This window comes from Hoplias malabaricus, chromosome 6 (genome assembly GCF_029633855.1).
Source record: "Hoplias malabaricus isolate fHopMal1 chromosome 6, fHopMal1.hap1, whole genome shotgun sequence".
In the NCBI taxonomy this organism is placed as follows: Eukaryota; Metazoa; Chordata; class Actinopteri; order Characiformes; family Erythrinidae; genus Hoplias; species Hoplias malabaricus.
Window position 1 is genome coordinate 32469170 of NC_089805.1, and position 20886 is coordinate 32490055.

General features: G+C 42.1%; 2 protein-coding genes across 2 annotated transcripts; one reads left to right on the plus strand and one right to left on the minus strand.

The window, feature by feature from the left end:
* Positions 1–4662: 4662 nt before the first annotated feature.
* Positions 4663–7272, plus strand: dlx5a (distal-less homeobox 5a). The gene is made up of 3 exons (XM_066675581.1): positions 4663–5121; positions 5861–6045; positions 6774–7272. The coding sequence occupies exons 1-3, from the start codon at positions 4767–4769 to the stop codon at positions 7065–7067; spliced, it is 834 nt and encodes a 277-aa protein (XP_066531678.1). The 5' UTR covers positions 4663–4766; the 3' UTR covers positions 7068–7272.
* Positions 7273–10732: 3460 nt separating this feature from the next.
* On the minus strand, positions 10733–15004 carry dlx6a (distal-less homeobox 6a). Its single transcript, XM_066675305.1, has 3 exons — positions 14189–15004; positions 12577–12770; positions 10733–11475 (listed from the first exon to the last, which is right to left on the minus strand). The coding sequence occupies exons 1-3, from the start codon at positions 14544–14546 to the stop codon at positions 11236–11238; spliced, it is 792 nt and encodes a 263-aa protein (XP_066531402.1). The 5' UTR covers positions 14547–15004; the 3' UTR covers positions 10733–11235.
* Positions 15005–20886: the final 5882 nt, after the last annotated feature.

A 20886-nucleotide genomic window follows, 5' to 3' on the forward strand; every position in this document is an offset into this window, starting at 1 on the left:
GCCGTAAGTTGTTAGGGGTTGTCCACAGGTATGAATAATGGCTGACATTATACTATCTATACTATCCCGGTGATATGAGGAGCAATATTTTTGTTTCTAAGTGCAAGACCACACTCCTGTTTAATTACATTACCTTTGACATAAACACTAATTCTTACTATAAATCTACTGTATTTAAAACATTTACTGTATGTGATAAATATATGCTTACTGTACAATATATTCATTCATTCATTATCTGTAAGCGCTTATCCAATTCAGGGTCGCGGTGGGTCCAGAGCCTACCTGGAATCATTGGGCGCAAGGCGGGAATACACCAGCAAACACACAACTTCCAGACAACGTTGTATTTTAGGAGTGGTGATGTTGGTGGCCACATTACTTAACAGGCACTCTTTTACTATGCTGTTAATATGTTGCACTAAGGTTGGTGGCAATAAAACCCTGCATCTACTTTCTATCAACCTATTGATAAAGGTTGCAGTTATGAACTATGTGGGTTGGTGCGGATATAACCAATGAAGTACGTTATGACAACTGCGCGAATCAGATTCTACTGGTCCCGCTGCAGCCTTGTGTCCACCTCTCTGCAGCCTGCTCCTAGAGGGCACGAGAGAAATTAAATGTTTTTTCAGTTGGCGAAGATCCGTTGCTGCGTTGAAGTCTCACAGGATTTCAGGTGAGTGATTTATTAATTATGACTATAAAATATAAATATTAGAACATTTTCGAATGTTGTATACTATATACCTACTATCACAGTCCCCATTTACAGACGATTCTGGGTCGATAGCTCAGTATTCTTGCTAGTTAGCTAATGTTACTGAACAGAACGTATAACTCCGTAATTTTAAAGAGCATTCGAGTCCCACTCCTCTTCCAATACCCGCCTGCCTTTTTCGTTGGTCCTGAAGTTATTTTGACGTTTTAAACGAGTATTAGTGTGGCAAAAGGGTGTTGGGAGTCGACTCTTCTGATTCTAAAACTCCTATGACTATAATAGACAAAATACTTTTGTCTTTTTGCCATCGTGCTGTATAGCTACAACTGAGGGAAATGTTGATAGAGGTGTGTGTCTCTGAACAAAAGAGAATTTGAGTGACTGCGAGTGCCATGAATGGGTTAATTAGCAAATGCTAACGCATCTCACTGTAAGTTCAGTCAGACGCATTTCACATGAATGTCTTGGTATGTCTACCTTTTAACTGCCTAAACAATAAACTGTAGGCAGTTTCACTTGCTGTTGTGTTATGTAGATACTACGAGGTAGCTGGACTTAATGTGTGCATTTCTTTTTTCCGTTTTCCTGTCGTCCACATGTTGAAATGCATTTATCATCTCGTAATTAATAATCCCGTATAGGTCTAACCTACCATTCAGAAGTTTAGAATAATGTTACAAAAGTTTTTAAACCATATTCTCAATAATGTAAAACCCATTTACTTTAGTTAAAATGTTTTAAACGTTTCTATTCTACACGTCAATACTAATAATGTGCAAATTTGAAACTTTTTTAGATGGTTATGTTCAAGAGTCTATTTTTTTGCCAAAAGCTCACAGACCATGAATTCAGTGATCATTTTCATAGATGATGATGTTGGGCCATGCAGGTGCTGCAGCTCGAGACATGCGTTTTCGGCCTTGATCTCAGTACATGCACCAAACTTATATCTGTGCAGTAGAAAAAAAATTAAAGAATGAGCCCCACTAAAAACTTGGAGAGGTGCAGAGAAGATGGGGATTGTTCTGAGAGCCATGTACACCAGAAGGGAGGGATTTTCCAATTCACTGCTACATGTCACTAAATCTTACACAGTGCTCCTTATATGGCAATTGTAGCACAATTATAGGGATACAAGCAATGTTCATCACTTGTGAATTGTCTCGTTTCCCTCCCCCCACAGCCGTTGGCGAACTCAGACCCAGTGGAATCGGAATCACCATCTTATAATTTCTTTACTTTTCCAACCTCACTGTTCCTTAGAATTCAACAGACTGTTTTTGTTGTGTGAATAAATGAACTTTGTTCTGACTGACTCCTGTTTGTTGTGCTCTGTGTTTAAAATTTGTTCTTAACTTCAATGTGAGTGGATGGAGCTTAACTGTTGTAAAGAGTGTATGTTTGTGTTTGTGTGTAATGTGTATAAACGTGAATACCCTTTTTGTAAAATAATTTTTGATTAAACTGCATTCTGAATGTTATTGTGATTGTCTGATATTTATTATGTTTGTGTAATGCTTGTAGTTATGTTTTGCATCATTGTAGTTTTGGAAACGAAACTATGACATAAGTAAATTATCATGTAATTATGCTGAAATATGAAAACAAAATGGATGACATAGATTAAATTATGATATCTAGTTTTTTAAGTGTCTCTGTTGTGGCCACAGTAATGTCCATATTTTGTAACAGACTAAAAATGATTGATGATGTGGATCAGGAAAAATGCACTGACAATGTTACTATGAGAAATATAGAACAGTTATCAGAAACCTGAGTTATAAGGTTTTTTAGACCCTCTCAACAGAGCCTGATGGAGCTCGCTGGCCCTGTGCAATTAGCGTTTAGGACCACAGCAGTGAGCTCAGTGGTGCTCACACCATGGTTATAAACTATGGAGAGCCGACACTCTGCCATGTTACTGTTACAGACAGGAATGCTGCCTGGTTTAGTAATGCAAAGAAGTAGGAGCCAACCATAAGAAAGCTGAGAAGAGCAGTGCACAGAGCAATGCTTCACAGTTCATCTGGAAAAGTTAGATTTAGGGGAAGCGCAGAGCTCCTTAATATTGATATACAGAGTGGAGGTGACAGTGTTGAACATGAAAATCCATCGTCTTTGATGCACTTGAGGTCATTGACGGAAAACTGCCCTAGATTAAGCTCGAGCCATTGGGACATTGGGCTCTTGGAGAGGGGTATGTGCCATTAACAGGTTTTCCACATGCTTTGTGCCTGTTCTGTATGTGCCTTTGTGAGAGTGAGAAGGCTGGGCTATTGTGAGAAGCCAGGTGTGTGGTGCCTTGTACAGAGATTAGAATGTTCTGAGTGTTTATGCTAAATAATGGACGTTCAGCTAAATAGAGCAGCGTCATCCGGTCTTTCTTAAACAAATGTGCTGCCATAAGGCTAATAGCCTGCCATCTTCTCAGTCTTTTGTGTAAGGCTGTCAGGTGACTTTAGTCAGGGTTTTTCGTGTCTTGGCATTTCATTTAAATCAGCTGTGTTCAAATGATCATAACTCTCTACTAGAGTCTATCACATGTTGATTTCTTTTTCTTGGAAGGAGTTCTGTAGCCTAATTATAACCGATTGCGAGTCGGATCTTCTGGTGAGCTGAGTCAGTTGAGTGGAAAAAGAGTGGAAATACCATAAATTCAACACAACAGCTTCAATTAATGAGTTTCAGCGGTCGCTACGATTATAAATAAACACATGTAGAACTCACGGAGATTTAAATTACAAAACTAAAAAATAAATAAACAATTAAAAATAAACAAACAGTAAACGGTACCTTCGCTTCGTTACTTTCTGTTATTCATTTCAACTCTGAGCGCTGTCATAAACCCACATAGTTTATATTTTCCTCCCTAAGCAGGTCCCCTTTAAATAGATAGATGTGTGTGTGTGTGTGTGTGTACGTGACTCCCAGTATCCCTTTGAACTACACACTCGTTTTTGTTCTGTAAATAAGGTCTTCTCTGATTGGCTGTCATGGCCTGTGCCTGTGCCTCTTTTAAAAAGCGGTCTGGGCTGAGTTTCTACTCGTTAGTGTGAGTGGGCGTGGCTACGCTGCTGTCCGCATGATTACATTAATGACTGAATTAATAAAGAAGGTGATTCTGTTTACGTCACACAAAATATAGATTTCAAAAGGTGGTCTTAATTGAATCAAGAGTGGAGGGTGCATTTTAAAGTTGTATCAGTTTAAAAAATGAATTTAATTTAAACACGGCTCTGATTAAAGATAAGCCACTAAGACCATTCCTCCGTGGCGTTTTTTTTTTTTTGTCGTAAGCAAAAGACGTAAAACAGAGGTTTATTTTTCCACCACATGGTGGCACCATTTTACCGTCTGTACAACATGGCTTGCTGTCTGGCGCTTTATATGAAGTCTTTAGCATTGTCGCTATGTTCATTCGAGTTTAATATATATTTAGATATTTCATCTGTTACAAATGCCTTTTCCTAAACGTGAGGATATTTTTTGCTGTTGTGTAGATTCATTAATTGTAAGGTATTAATATACCCACTGGATGTAAATTACGATTAAAGACGTGTAATTTACTGTAACTTCTTGAAAATAGAAATTTGTGAATTTGATATGAGTTTTGTGTGGTGTAGATGTGATTTAAAGGGGTATGGTGACTATGTTTTTGTTGACATGTGAATGTATTCTTACGAAAACCTGTATTCCTGTTTAAAAGTTGTTTGTTGTTTTTATTTATATTATTGTTTATCTCTCAGCTTGTCCAGTGTGTTGCTGTTATTGAAGGCGCTGCTGTAAAGTTGCTGAGTGTTTTCAGTGTTTTGCTCAGTGCATTGGGGAGTAGCTGTGTTGCGCGCCGTGGCCAATGGAGCTGGATCCTCCCTGCAGTGCGTAACGGCGCGCTGCACGATTTAACCAAGTGTTTGCTGCAGGGCTTTCAGCAGTGTGTTCAGGAGCAGAGAGAGAACACATCATGCGAGTGTGAGCCTCAGACAGACCCTACACAAAGCTTCAGCCGCCTACTGCACACACACACACACACGCACACACACACACTATGACTGGAGTATTCGACAGACGGATTCCCAGCTCGAAAGCGGCAGATTTTCAGAGCGCCTTCCAGCTCTCCGCCATGCAGCAGCCGCCTCAGGAGTCTCCTACACTGCCCGAGTCCTCCGCCACGGACCCGGGCTTCTACAGCCACCATGGATACTGCTCCCCCAACTCTGGCTCTTACGGGAAACCCCTGAACTCACTCAACACTTACCCCTATCAGTACCACGGAGTCAACGCGTCAGCGGCTGGAAATTACTCGGCCAAGAATTACCCCGACTACAGCTCCTACAGCTCCGCAGCCTACCACCACCAGTACGGAACTTACAGAGGAGTCCAGTCACAGCCCAGTCCACAAGGTAACACTCATTACATTCATCCAGCCTTATTATCATCACCACCGACCGATCTTCATTATTATTATTATCATTATTATTATTATTATTACTATCTTCCCCCTTGAACATTCGACTAAATTGATTTATCTCGAAATTAAAAATAATAAAAGTGCACTAATACAGAAATATTACAATGATTCCCACTCTTTATATTGACTTTTGTGAAGAACTGTTTTGGTTTAGGATTTTTTTGTCTCCTTCGTGTGAAACCGAGGTGTAGTCAAAGCAGTAGATTTTCAGAGGTTATTTATATGACGTAAATATTGCTTCCTGTTTTAAGGATTATTATTATTATTATTATTATTATTATTATTATTATATCGATGTAGGTTTTGTCGGGTTTTTTCTTTCAGTTGTTCAGTGTGAACTCGTTGAGGAAATTCTCCTCGGTGTATCTTCGCAAAGACTCGAAAGGTGTTTTTGTACCGGTTTCACCTCCTTATGTGCAGACTCCCCACAGAGAGGACAGCTCCACTCTCTCACTGAGCCCAGGCCGTTTTTAGAGCTTTATTACATGGTTTAGAGCGCAGTCCCGATGCCTGTTTCCAGGGAAAGTGAGCGGTCTTCCACCACAAGCTCACAAGTGTTTTTTTTTAGTTTGTGGTCGTGTATTTTATTTTATTTTATTTATTTTTTGGATTTGTTTCCTTTCCACTGCGTGTTCTCAACCCTCTCTCCGTGTGGGTCTTGTCTCCGGCAGAGAAAGAGACGGTGGAGCCGGAGGTGCGGATGGTGAACGGAAAACCGAAGAAAGTGCGCAAGCCCCGCACCATTTACTCGAGCTTCCAGCTCGCCGCGCTGCAGAGGCGCTTCCAGAACACACAGTACCTCGCCCTGCCGGAGAGAGCCGAGCTCGCAGCTTCGCTGGGCCTCACCCAGACACAGGCACGGAACACCTAGCACTACTTACTGCACACAGCTAATAACGACATATAAAACAGTCACACAGAAACCTCACTGGACATAAATAACACTGTAACGACACCGGCACGAGCTCTGACTCTGTTACCTTCACTACACTTCTACACACAGACCCACGGATTATACCCTACACACACACTACAACAGAGAAAACACGAAAACACGTGACCTTTGACTTTTAATTTGTTACAAAAAATGATGGAATATTTTGGTGAAGAGGTGTTAAATAAATTTTACTTATTATTACTCTAAATTCTCTTCACACACACACACACACACACACGCACAAAGCCAGCAGCTTTCTATAATATAATAACATTAAAATGGCATCAATAAGAATGTTTAACATCTTCATTTGCTATAATTATTTTAATACTACTACTAATATTAATGATTATTATTATTATATTATTGCATCTATATAACATATATATATATATATATATTATTCCATGAAAAACGTGCGAAATATTTTAAATATATATTTGTTCCTATATTACATTGAATAGCACTATTGTTCTAGTATTATTTCAGCCCCCTGTGCTCTACGATACTGCGATGTGATTCGTCTATTATCCTGATAGTTTCCTGGTGATAAATATATAACTGATGAATTGTTTTCATGGGATCTGGGCCCGTTGTGTCGGTGTGTTGTTCGTTGTTTCTAACCCGTCTCGTGCTCTTCTCTGCAGGTAAAGATCTGGTTCCAGAACAAAAGGTCGAAGCTGAAGAAGATCATGAAAACCGGAGAACTGCCCCCGGAGCACAGCCCCAGCTCCAGCGACCCCATGGCGTGTAACTCCCCCCAGTCTCCAGCAGTGTGGGACTCGCAGGCACCCCAAAGACCCCCCCACCAGCCCCAAAGCTCCACGTTTTTGGAAACCCCCCCGTCTTGGTACCCTACCTCCTCCACAGTCGGCTCCCACCTGCAGCCCCCCAACTCCTTACAGCACTCACTGGCGCTCGGAGCAGGAACGTTGTACTGAAAGCCCTCTCTCTCTCTCATCTACTCTGTTGTATCGGACTGATGTTACCATTTTTTTTTCTTCTGAAGAATATGCAATGTATTTGATTCGACAGTCATAGAAAAGAAACGAAAGCCGTGTATAATGTGTAAATGTGTGCATGTAATTTATTGCATTTTGGAAGACTTATTAAATGTTTTACATGGACCCCTCGCAATGGTGCCTTGAATTTCAACACCTCAAAAAAAAACAAAAAACTTGTGCATCCCCGGATGTGCCATCATTAAGAGCAACGTCTAATAAATATAGGCATTGTGTGTTTTTCTCTACATTTACTCTTTGGAGCCATGTGTTTCTTTCACCACTCCGCAGTCAATGGCCGTGTCTTTGAGTGGAAAAACTGGGCGAAGGAGCGTGCTCTCGCGGACACTGTTCTGGTTTTCTGAGTGTACTGCATTATTTAGTGGAGCCCAGAGCTGAGGAAAGGGCTCGAGCTCGGAAGCTGATTGGCTGTTTCTGTGCGTGCAGGTGGAGGCCAGGCCTATAAAGACTGCTGTGTAAATGTCTCGTTAATATCAGTCTTTGGAGTGACGGGTTCTGTGCTTTGAAATGGGTCAAAGTCTTAACTGTGTATGGGCTTATGACGTTGTACATGTATCTAGGCTCTGAATTTATTATTATTATAATTATTAATGCTGTAGATATTCTAGTGTTGTGATAGATCGACCTCTACAGTATGAAAAAATAATGATTAAATAGGCGCAAATATTTTTTATTAAAATAGCGCTAATTTTTGATCGTTTAAAGACGCCATTCTTTTCGACGTAAATAAATTAAGTTATATTTAATTGACGTAAACGTAATCCCGTTCTGTTCAAGTAAATAAAAGAATACGATTAGGTTTAATTGAGGTAAACCCAATTGAATTTAATTCAATTCAGTTGATGTCTGCTCAGTTCTATTTAATTTAATTCAGTGTAGTTCAGACAGCACAGTGCCGTTTATCCTGGTTCTGTATCTGAATTAAAAATACAACCAAGAGTGGGGTGGGGTATTTTCGGTCTGAGTGACTGTACGGTTGTGCTTTGTGGCCTTCAGCAGTGAGCGTGAGAAACGGGCGCTAAACAGCAGCCTTTCAGTTCTATTATTAAAATAAAGCGCCGATTGAAAGAAGAACGTCAGTGGATCAAACTCGCTTTTCCATTTCTTTGAGCGTCTGTGCTCGGGTCAGTGCTGCTCAGCTGAGCTCGGTGTATTTTATGGCCACAGAAGGGCCGCGGACACGCGCCAGCCAGGAATCGGGGCCCGCGCGCGCGAACGTGCTCCTCTTTTACCTCGACCTGGCACTTTCAGTGCTTCCACAGCAAGTTGGATTCGTCGAGATGCTCTGTTCCCCCAATCAAATTAGAGCCAGCCACACACACGGGCGCGCGCGCGCTCACTGTATACGGAGTGGTAAATAAGTAAACAATAAACAATTAAGCACCGCACAAAAATGATAGCTCACTGGAACGTTGAGTCCCAATCCGAAAGTCATAACACTAAAATCAGGATTGTGCTGTTTATCTGTGTTTATCTCCCGCGCGTGCACACACACACACACACACACCCCACACACACATACACACACACACACACTTCCCAGTGCCATTATATGGAGAGCCTTGTTAAATTCCGACTGAACATGTTGCACTCCCCGACTCCCTCTGCAAATGGCGTATGAATAATGACAGTTAGCTTTACTGGACAGCTTCAACTGTAACACTCCACAATAATTACACTTCCACCAGGATTAGGCTTCCATTATCATAATCTGGACATTTACAATTATCTGTCATTTGCAAAGATGCGCTTGGTTCTTGATTGCAGAAAGGCTGTTTTTTCCCCCCTCTCTCCAGCTCCCCAGCACTAAACAGTGACAGTAATAACGGTTAATTTTTGCAGGCGATATATAAGAGGTGTTGGGGTGTGCAAACACTTTCACACCTGGATCTGCTTACACCGAAGCAGCACGGTACACAGGACCGGGGCGCGAGCCCAAAAACACAGCCTCGGCAACGGGGAAAGGGAAAAGAAGAGGAAGGGAAAGAAAAGGTAAGCTCCAGGCTGGACGGTGCGGTTGTGGTCAGCGGCTTAGTGGTCAGCGATCGCTGGGAAAATGCAAGAGACGTGAGGGAATTGAAGTGCACGAATGCTGGAAGAGCTTTGTCTTTGTAAAGCCGTGTTAGATTGGAAATGTCGTGAGAATGCATCTGTCTGTCTGTCTCTCTCCCTTCTTTCCTTTTCTCTCTTGATATCTATTGCGTCCTTCTATGTGTCTGTCTATGCGTCAGGTGTCAGACATTTGTCTGTCTGTCTGTCTGTCGGTCCACTCCCCCCACTACACGTGAACCTACACTTGTGGACATCTCGCATGTATTTTCTCCACATAAGTCTGAACAAAAAACGCGTAGAATTTGACGTGAAAAAAAAAAACGTGATCACATCACTTTTCAGGGCATGACATAGGCCTATCACATGTGACCACTTATGACTCTGAAGTTACATGTGTTGACTTGTGACCTCACGTGGTGTGTGCGCGCATACGAGATGTATACGTACACGATAGGTTCTCTATCTCCCTCGTATCATCAAAACATTTCAGCTGTCTCACGTCTCCCAATCCCATTTTTCCCTGCGTCTGTGTAAACTTCAGCACTTGCGTGTTTGGTGCCAGTTTGTGTAAACTCCTGTCAACCGTGGCTGGACCAATAGGGCCTGTACTATAGCAGCGTTCCCAACACTGACTCTATATGCCCAGCAAACATGTAGATGATCCGTCTCCAAAGTGCAGTTTCGAGCGAATCAAGCCCCATTTAGAGCTCTGAGGCTGGGGCAGCTGCAGGGGCTTCTCCTCTCCCTATTCAACATTGTCATTTCACATAATATCCCAAGCGTTCCCTCTTCGCGGCAATTTGTACATGAATAACCGAATAATTTCGCCTTTTGTTTCGTCTTTGCTACCTCAAATCCAAATAAAGATGCCTTTCAGTATTAAAAGTGGTGGAAAATTACAGGTAATTATCTTTGACGGTAAAAACGCTGTAATCAGCGGGCTACATCAAAAATTACCCTAATTATGTCAGCATTTATGAGAATAGAAAAAAGAGCCTTCACTCGGATAAAACCCATAAATTGTCCCAAATATCTCCTTCATATTGAAGGAGAGTGCAGCTGGAGGCTTTGTTCGCCATCGATCCTGCGGCGAATGGCATTCAGCACTTCGCACATCCAAGACAGCGGCGAGAGGAGAAAAACATTTTGTCAATACTCTAATGATTGAGGCAGAGAATGGCGAGATGGACGAGATGCAGCTCTGTTTTACAGGAAAAAACCCGCCGAGATACCAACTTACCAACAGGGTAAGGCATTCTGTTATTTCCTTATATTCACTTTAAACGGACAAAATTCAAACACCTCAAAATTCGAAATAAACCATTTCGAAAAATGCCAGAGAATTTCCGTTGTATGAACTGCGTGTTTGTTGTGTGCTAACTCTACGGAGCGTAAGTAAAAATTCAAGACTGGATTTTATCGTTGAATCTGAAAATTCTAAAAATCTGACAATTTCAACATTCCTTTAAAAATAACCAAATTTAAGAAGAAGGGAAAAAAACGAAGCACGCATTGTTTTGAAGCCATGGTTTACTCCATTTATGACAAAAAACATAAAAAGTATTTTACAACTAAAATTGGACAAGATATTTACAAGAAAACTGCTTTCGTTTGAATGACGAAAACATGAAGTCATAACGCAAAGACCGCAATTCTTTTCTTTTCTTTTCCCCCGCTTTTTTTTTCTGAAATATGAAACATGAGTTGCTTCGTTCTGCCGGGTCTGTGAAAGGTGTCCGAGCTGCTGCCACGCGCCGCTGATGATGAACGCTTTTGGTTCAAAAGTCAACAGCCACAACAGCGCGTGTTTGGTTTGTTTGTTGTTTTTTTTTTTTCTTTTTTTTAATAAAGCAATAAAGAATCCGGTAGTAGCGCGTGGCTTGGATTCGCTCAGTTCGGTTCCGCTGTGTCTGCTGCTTGAGCTTCAGCAGAAGGAACGCGCTCAGGAACGAAGCGTCCCCCGGTGACCGTTGCTCTCACTGAGGCGGGAGTGCAGGGGCTCGCGCAGCTAGGGCTCTGTCATGGGGGTCTCAGTCTATCTCTGCATGGAGTCGTGGTGAGGGGAGGAGTACCAGTGCGAGTACGGAGGCATGTAGCTGCCGGCGGACATTGCTGCACCTTTGGAGGACGCGGATACGTCCCATATGGGCGGGATGGGTGGAGAGCGCGGGGAGAGCGCGAGGGAACCCGGCAAAGGCTCGCTCTCGTGGGGGTTACTGCCCTGCTTCAACAGCTTCTTAAATTTGGACCTCTTGTTCTGGAACCAGATCTTTACCTGAAAAGACATGAGGAAAAACGAAGATCTTTCTTAATATCACCGCACATGTGCAGATGTGACCTCCATATTCACACTTCCATTAACTTTGAATTATGAATCAGTGTAACTCATTTCAACACACGGATGTATCTTCTCTGGCTCTCTTAGGACAGGCCTCTGACTGCTGAGGACATACCGCGTTGTTTAGAGTCCACATGAATGAATTACATCAGCATACTTCTTCCCAAACTTTAGTTAAATAAGGAATAGTCACTGTGTTGATGTCGTTTATTTCATTCATGTGCAAACCGTATTCGGTTCGGTTCCAAAGAAAGTACATTCTGTTCCACCAAGGCATTTCACACAGAAATAAGTCTTATAACAGAACAAAGACTTCAGTTTACAGTCACACTGTCTTCTCTTTTGGAGATGAAAATGAAACAAATTCACACAGGAGAATTTTACAAAAGTCTATAGGCATCAAATGAAAACCGTTGGGATGAGTACACATTCAAATATACAATGACGCAATAAAATGCAATATCTTGTTTTTATAAAAAGAATTTCCTGTGTTATGGAGCTTCCATGGCGCGATATTGGAGTCAATACAAAGCTTCCTTATTGTGTTTTTTGAAGCAAACACCTTGGTACAGACTGAATGTGAATATTTCAATACTATTTGTATTTATCTTCAAAATAATGCATGCTACTCTCTCAGGTCCCTAAGACTTTTACACAGCACAGATTCACGGCCTGGTTCGTGAGTGTAATCCGCTGACACCAATGTAATGATGTGGCAACGAAATAGTAGACAATATTATGACCTGAATCTGAGCATTACAATCTGTGCTGTTCTTCTGAAGCAGGGTTAGTTGTGAATGTTATGTGGTGCCTGTAGCACTGTGTGTGTGTGTGTGAGAGAGAGAGAGAGAGAATTGCTGAAAAAGCAGTGTGTGTGTTCATGTGTGATTATAAGTGAAACAGTGTGTGTGTGTGAGGTTGTAATTGAGTGTGTTTTATAATTGCTGAAGCAGTGTGTATGTATATGTGTGTGTGTGAGGTAGCACGCTAAGCAGTGTGTTTGTGTTTATGTGTGTGTGTGTGTGTGTGTGGTGGTACCTGTGTCTGTGTGAGGCCAAGGGAAGCTGCTAGTTCTGCGCGCTCTGGCAGGGCGAGATACTGGGTTTGCTGAAAGCGGTGGTTCAGAGCCTGCAGCTGTAAGCTGGAGTAGATGGTGCGAGGTTTGCGGATCTTCTTGCCTTTCCCATTGAAACGGATCTCTCCGTTTTCAATCACTGTTGTTTTCTGCTGTTCTGGAGGGAGGTAGCGGCATGTCAGTGGGAGAATCTCTCCAGAGGTGTTTCTCTAAATGCTTTAACATTTACTGCAAGAATAAAGGTTCCTTTGGGTCTTGGCCTTGGCCACTACATTTGATCATAGACAAAATGCATGGAGAGGTTCTATGGAGGGCACCAAATGGTTCCAATCAGAGAGCGTTTTAGGAAACCAATGCTGAGGTCAGTTGTATATTGCAGTTTCAAAGATTAAACACCTTTGAAGGCAAAATTAAAACAGACATTGGCCTGTTTCCTCAGGGTGGTATGAGCACAGCTGTATGTAAAAGTTAGACATATTTATTAAAGTGAAATTAACTGTCAATTTGCGGAATTTTACAAACTGAAAAACAATCATTAAATACGGCCTTTGCAAAAGATACATTTATTATATTTTTAAATTTTCCCAAATAGCAAAGAAAAAACAAAACAACAGAAAACTTACATTTGTATCCCTTTAAAAAAGAAAAAAAAGGGAAAAAAAACACCCAGAATATTAACCGGAAGAAAACAAATGAATCAATTTGATCTTAAAATATAAAGCTAATAGTACAAAGACTTTCTGTCGGAGAGGAGGAATGAAGAGGATACATGGAAGGATATTTCTATAGGAAAGTGAAAGCAAGGCCTGGATTACAGTCAGAAAATCAGATGATAATTAGAGCTCAGGAGAGCGGCCCGTGTGTCATTAGAGCAGACAGTGATGCACAGACAGCACTAAACCCTGCGCCCTGTTCTCTCTGCGCTGAGAAACAACAGCGGAAACAGCCTTAAAGCCTCCTCCACGGAGCTGCACTTCTTCCGATTTGATTTGTGTAAACAGCGTCATAACGAGACGGAGCAAGCTGCAAAGTTCTGGCGCCTAAAGAGAGAAAGAATACGAGCTGTTTCCTTTGCTCCTAACAATAGTGCAACCTTTTCTGATGCCAACATAGAGCCATTTTCCATCGTGGAGCACTGTAACTAAGCCAAGAAGAAACTGTGCATTTAAATGACCATTAGAATGCACTCAAATAATAAACCATTAACCCACAATGGATTCTGATATTATTACTTCTTATTGTTATTGTGATTTTTAAAATATATTTCCCACTGTATAATAATATTATTCTAAAAATGTATGGAAGATCTTAATAATTTTTTTTACAGTAAGGTTATTCATACTTAATTATATTTAATGCATAGGATTATATTTATTTATTTATTTATTTTTATACATACACACCTGTTTATATCATATTTCACATAATATCCCATAATTTGGCACATTGATACCGATTGTGACGCAATGCATCAAACTGAATAAAGTATAAACTATGGGATCATACTCGTGTACGCGGTGTAGTGACCTGAGAGTAGAGCTCGTGGGGGGGTTGAAGTGGAGAGGGCGCTCTTACCTGTGCTGTCCAGCCTGCTGTGCGCCGCGGCGGCTGCGTTGCTGTGGTACGAGTGCAGGTAAGGGCTGTGGTGCGCGTGGCTCATGTAGGAGTAGGCGAGCGGCCGGTTGTAGGAGCCGGAGCCGGGGTAAGGCGCAGCGTCGTGCTGTTGCTGCGGCGGAGGCTGCTGCGGCTGCTGCGGGTGATGAGCTCCAGAGTGCAGGCAGTGCAGTGCGTAGTGCGCAGCGCCCAGCGGCGGAGAACTCTGCGCAGAGGCCGCCTGCTGTTGCTGCTGCTGCTGCTGACCAAACTCCATGAACGCGGATTTGGACGAGTCCTGAGCCTCCAGACCGTCAGCCATCGCGCTCATGGTCATCATCAAATTTGCTGCCTCGAGAGCACTTTACCCCCCCACCCCCACCCCACATATACACACAGTCTCCCGTACACACTCACGCTTGTTCAATACACTCGCCTACACACGCACACACGCACGCACGCACGCACACACACACACACAAACCTCACACTCTCCCTCAAGTCCCAGCGAGGTCCTGTCTTCAGCGATCCCCCCGTTTTTAGCGTTCCTTGTTTACGGAAATAGTGCCGCTGATAACTCCCTCATAAACCGCTCTCTCTCTCTCTCTCTCTCTCTCTCTCTCTCTCTCTCTCTCTCACTCACTCTCTCTCGCCGCTTCGTTGAGTCGTTGTTGCTTGTTTATCGGTTTGTTTTGCTTTCTCCTTTCCTGCTCCTCTTAGCGTTTTTTTCCTGCGCGCGCGCTACGGCCGAAGGTGGGCTGGAGTAAAGGTGGAGAGATTTTAAGGTGGATTCGGTTAAATTTGAGTCCCCGCTTTGCAGACTTGATGCAGACACTACAAGTAAAATGGTTTTGTCTCCAAAGGGCAGCGCCTTCCGATTGGCCATTCAACCCAACGTCATCAGCTCCGGGCTTAGCTGAGACTTTACAGCGAGTTAACCTACCTTAACAGCCACCGCCGCAGCCGGGGCTAGGGGTGGGATATTCCCTACCCCTCTCACACACATTCATCACACACACAACAAAACCAAAGCCGGACACACGGTGCGCTGCTCGGTCACAATGACTCGGGCAAGTTGTGCTCACGAGCCGGAGGAGCTGACTCAGTCATTGTATTGTTTTTACCCACAGTCTAAACACAGAGGTCGATGATTATGACAGTCATCCGACCGGCTTCTGAACGGAGGCTTATTAGCTATAATTGCACTTACAGTGCGTAATGAAATAAGTTACAATCCAAGGTTGTGTCATTGGATATTGGATGTTCCGCTAACTGACAGTGCACCCCCCCCCCCCCCCCACACACACACCACCACCATCACCACCACAACCACCACAAACCCACTGCAATCAGGAGCTCGTTACATTTGAAAATATATGTAAATTACACCTTCAGTTTAGTGGTGTGGCCAATCTCTAACCCATTAAGAAGCACGCTGTAAATATACCTGCTACACTACAGCTAACCAACGCACTCTCCATTCCCCTTCCACTTCCTATTTTATTTTTATGGCGAACACGTTTACTTTCGTAATATGGCGTTCATTTGCTTTAAATGGTGATGATGGAAAAAAAGGAAAGTAATTATAGTCAGCAATCAGTTATATCCCCAATCCCGGTTCTGATTGCCCGCTCCACTGTATTCAAATTGCCTCAATAAAATTAAGAACAATTCGCCTGTAATGATTATGGACCCAAGTTTATTTTCGGAGGTGGAATAAAAGTGGATATAGCATAAATTATCCGCTAATTATACGCCAGTGTCGCCTCAATTATCCTCTTATCAAAAATGGGAGCCTAAATGCAGCGTTTAGTTTCAATTTTCTGCTTTTTTCTGGGTACCTTGCCATTATTGCCAGGGTTGTTATTTATTTCGCGGGATTTAAAAGTGCGCGCGCGGCCTGGACCGCCATTCTCCAGCGGCGTGGACAGCGCCGACAGCTCCTGCTCTCCGTGTCCGAGCTGTGCTCGGGGTCTGACCGCGTCTCTGGGGCAGGTAAGGGACCGAGGCGGCTACTGTGTCGTGTGTACTGTGTGGAGTTGGGCTTTGGGGAAATTCCTCGGCCCCGCTGCTGCCCGTGGAGCTGAGGAGCTGAGGCTGGCTGCGCTCCGGGAGCTGTATGACTAGAGCTCTGGACAGAGAGAGAAACCAGAGCTGCACACAGAGATTGATCATCACCTCAGAGAGGCACAAACTCAGCCCTCAGCCCTGCTTTATCCCCGGCGCTGTAGACGGTTAATGAGTGGAGACATGGCGGTGTGATATATTTCCTTTAATCTCCACCTGCGCTGGGAGAGAGAGACTCTGCAGCCACGAGAAACGATAATAACCAAAGCTCTGCAGCCGATAAGAGAAGTCTCTGGTGAGTGCGGTGTGAAAGGAGCGTGTTTTAGACGTGTTCAGCGTTGTGTGATGTGTCAGACAGGAAGAGGTTTCTGGAAAAGCCCGCAGCTATGAGTTCTGATTTTGCAGAAATTCGCAGGGGCGAATAACGGGCTACAGCTGCTCTACCACAGGAAATACACCACGACTACGGCTTCAGGGGGAAACAAAAACAAGGAAAAATATGAGATTTCGACAGAATGTTTATTTTGAAATAAAATTACATTACATTTTGTTTTACAGTAAACATCATTAGCATTAATCCGAGTCACGTGAAAGCAATCAATAATAATAATAATAATAATATTATTAATAATAATAATAATAATAATAATAATAATAATAATAATAATGCGTTTTCAATTTCCAGTATCGTTTTCTTATTATTTGTAACAGTCGGAAATGTTGTTGCTATTTTCGCTGCATTGTTAACGCTATGATAGCAATAATGCATTAAGCATTTTTTAAATAATAAAATAAAATACTACTACTACTATTACTACTAATATTAATAATAATAACTCTGTATAAAAGAATGAATACTGACTTTCTATGTCCATGTGTGTGTGCGCGCGTGTGCGCGTGTGTGTGTGCTGTGTGTGCTGTGTGTGTATGTGTGTGTGTGTGCTGTGTGTGTGTGTGTGTGTGTTATTATAGTCTACGTTTAGAACTGAGTGTTAAAACAGCTCGTGGGAAATGTTTACTATTTTTCCGAAAGACTTTAACGTGCACGCGCCCCACTGACTGAATATATAGAGTTAAACAGTAAGGGTTAGAACTGATAAAGATGAATAGTGCTGGTCAGATCCGATGGAGTGTGTAGTCAGTGCTGGTAGGAAGTGTATGGAGTGAAAAGGTGTTTTGATGCAGATATATTAAATAGTACTGGTCAGTAGTGGTGGAGTGTATAAAGTTAGTGTCTGTCACGGCTGATGGGACAGATGCAGTAGATGAAGTGATGGAGTTGTCCATATTGTGGGATGTATACAGAAGGATAAAGTGATATACAGCTGTCAGGTTAATAACATGTTTTAGCACTGATCAGCATGGAGTGAGTCAATAAAGTGTGGATCAGTTGATACAGAGCCGTTTGATATGAACACAAATCACAGACAGGGAACGTGTGAGTGAAGAGGTCAGAGTATAACACTTTAGACTGGACATTATGAAGTGGGAATAAGGAGTGAATCAAGATTATAACACTGCGGTATTATTGAACTTTTCTGTAGTATTCTGATGTATTCACATTCAGGAAGACGAGGCTCTCTTTTCCTGTTGGAATGGGTCTCCAACATACCCTTAATGCACATCATAACAACCCTCCTCATTCAGCCAATCAAACCACCGAATTCACTGGTTTTGGCTTTGGTTATGATGGGAATGATCGGTATGGTGAGTGTAATGGTCATTGAGGGTTTACTGGATGGTGGATCCGGTGGTTTGATTGGCTGAATGAGGAGGGTTGTTATGATGTGCATTAAGGGTATGTTGGAGGCCCATTCCAACAGGAAAAAAAAGCAAGCCTCAAACCCATCATATTCACCATAACCACTACACCCCCACCAAACCCAGACAGCAAGCAGAGCATCTCCCCACTCTTCGAGTCAGCGCCCTCCTCCCTCCTCTAACACCCTGGTTAAATCATAGTGAAGCTTTTAATACTTTCAAATCGTGCCTTAGAGGTGTGTTTTGTTTACAGAGAACACAGCAGAATCTCTGCTACTTTACAGCACTGTCGCACAGACACGGGGTCAAGAGCAGTCTTTAATACTGGAACAGCTTGGACCGGTCTTTACCGCCAAACGTTCCTCACTGGCCCTAAGCTTAATCTGTTTAATAAAGATTATTAATGGCCAGGCTACTGAGCTGTGTAAGATATACAGTGTCTATGAAGATGACCATTACAGCAGAACTGAGTAATTATATCACGACTATTATGGTCACTACGAACATAATTGGCAAACACATGCAGGATTTGAATAAGGAAGAATAGGGAAAACTCAGAGTCATCTTACTGACTTACAGCATAACATTGGTTCCTCAGTGGTTCTGTAGTAAATGTCATGGTTCTATATAAAATTATATAACACTCAAAGGACCATACGAATGTTTGAAAGAGCTTTTAACTGGTTAAACGATTCTTCATCGAAAATACGTGTCTTCTTTAAATTGCACGTTTGGATGGAAGATTTGATTAATAATAATAATAATAATAATAATAATAATAATAATAATAATAATAATAATAATAATAAGTTCAATCTCTATGGCGCCTTTCACAAACCCACTCTTTAATGGTACATACAAAAGTTTCCGTCGTTTGTTTAAGCTTTATTAAATAATTTTGGAGGAACCTCATCGGTCTTTAAAAGGTCCTTGAAACTTTAAGAATTTAAATACAGCGAAGTACCTCCACATTTTAGTAAAGAACCCGTTACATGTCTGTTACCTTACAGTGTCATTAATATGAAGAATGAAGAAATATATGAAGGCAACACACACACACGTGTGTGTATCCACACTATACACTATACTCATACAATAAAGAGCACTACGGCCTTCTTCGTCGCGTCCTGCCACATAAACCTGTTTCGCCTCAGTTTAATGATCTCAGATGAAAAGAAGTAGAACCCGCATTAGGTTCATTATGCTCGGAGTAAAATGGCGCGCACCTCGCGGGTTCATTCGGCCTCCAGAAACGAGGCGAGTCCGCTGAAACATCTTTTATCTTTTGGAGAGTGTTGAACAAATGAGGATAGTGAGATTTTTTTTTTCCTCGGGTTTCTTTTTGGACTTAATAGAAGACATTATTAGCGGTGAGAGCAGCAGCTCGGGTCTGGAGGAGAGAGGATTTGGTGGAGAGATGACAGACAGGAAGGCTAGCAATCATAGGCTTTTTTAGCCCACTGTACTGCTCGATGCCGTTTATCCGTGATGATAGAAAATTGCTCTGTTGCCAGGACGCGGCTGCTCAAATAGAGGGCAAGAGCAACATTTCCATTTTCCAGTTTGAAAGCCATTGAAATGAATTAGTAAAATGAAAAAAATCCCGCGGTAAACAAAAGGCCCGGGGAGGGGGAAGGGGGGGGGGGGGGGCGTTTTTATCTGGAACCTGAATCCACCGATTTTTATGTTGTAGCCTATTTTTTCCCTTTGCCTTCCGCTCCGAAGCTCTACTAGGTCCCAGAGCAGGGCGAACATGGAGGAAAGTCTTGATGCGCATCACGAGGGTTTATTTCAGCGCGGAGCAACACGATCAGCCTCATCACTGTACGGAGGAGTAATTAAGCACTGGTTCAGTCCTAACTCTGAGGGCTTTTCTCATGTGTGGAACATGATGAACCTCATCAGTGTCCACAGCCCAGACCCGCTCTAATCTATACATGTGATCAACCCCAACAAACACAAACATAAACACTGCATACGTAAGAGTGTAATATCTGATCTGTGTGTGTGTGTGTGTGTGTGTGTGTGTGTGTGTAATAATCGCAGGGCCGGTGTAATGGCCCTTAGAGGAGTTAGTCAGTCAGGCTGCAGTGTGTTTTGACAGATTGAAAGGCGCTCGTGTGAATAGCGGGTTTGCATGTCAGCACACACACACGCGCGCGCGCGCTTTATTGTTATTTGCAGCGCGCTGGCCGAACGAAGCGGCTCCGGTAAACACGCGGACATCACACAACAAAAACATCAACAACAATATTTACGAGTGGGGGCGGGGTCCTGATAAAGCAACAAAAATAGTTATATGAAGAGTTATCACGTTACACATGAGCGTCCTCAGCCAACCAACGGAATAATGCTGCGTCGTTTTTTAGATAAAGCTGATAATGACTGCTATTATTATTATTATTATTATTACAATTATTATTTATATTTTTGTTGTTGTTGTTGATATCGTGTCCATGGATCGTAAAGTTCACCACAGCATTTCTGAAATGCAACATGTTTACATTAATTAATAGTATTAATATATGGTGTAGCATTAATTCACATTATTAATAGCATTAGTGGTAATAAATGGCCTAATGTTACGATAATATTACCACCACAACCAACACCACCATCATAAGCAACAAAAGAACAACAATATCGCTACTAGCCTTTTTATAAAACTACAACTACAACTACAACAAGAATCACAACAAAAAATACACCATTATAAAACATAATAATAATAACAAACATAATAACAATATGTATTATGATTATGTGTATTATTACTATTAATTATAATTTTAGTAGAATATTAATTTATTAGTATTATTAATTTCGATGGTTACTATTAAATACACAATTAC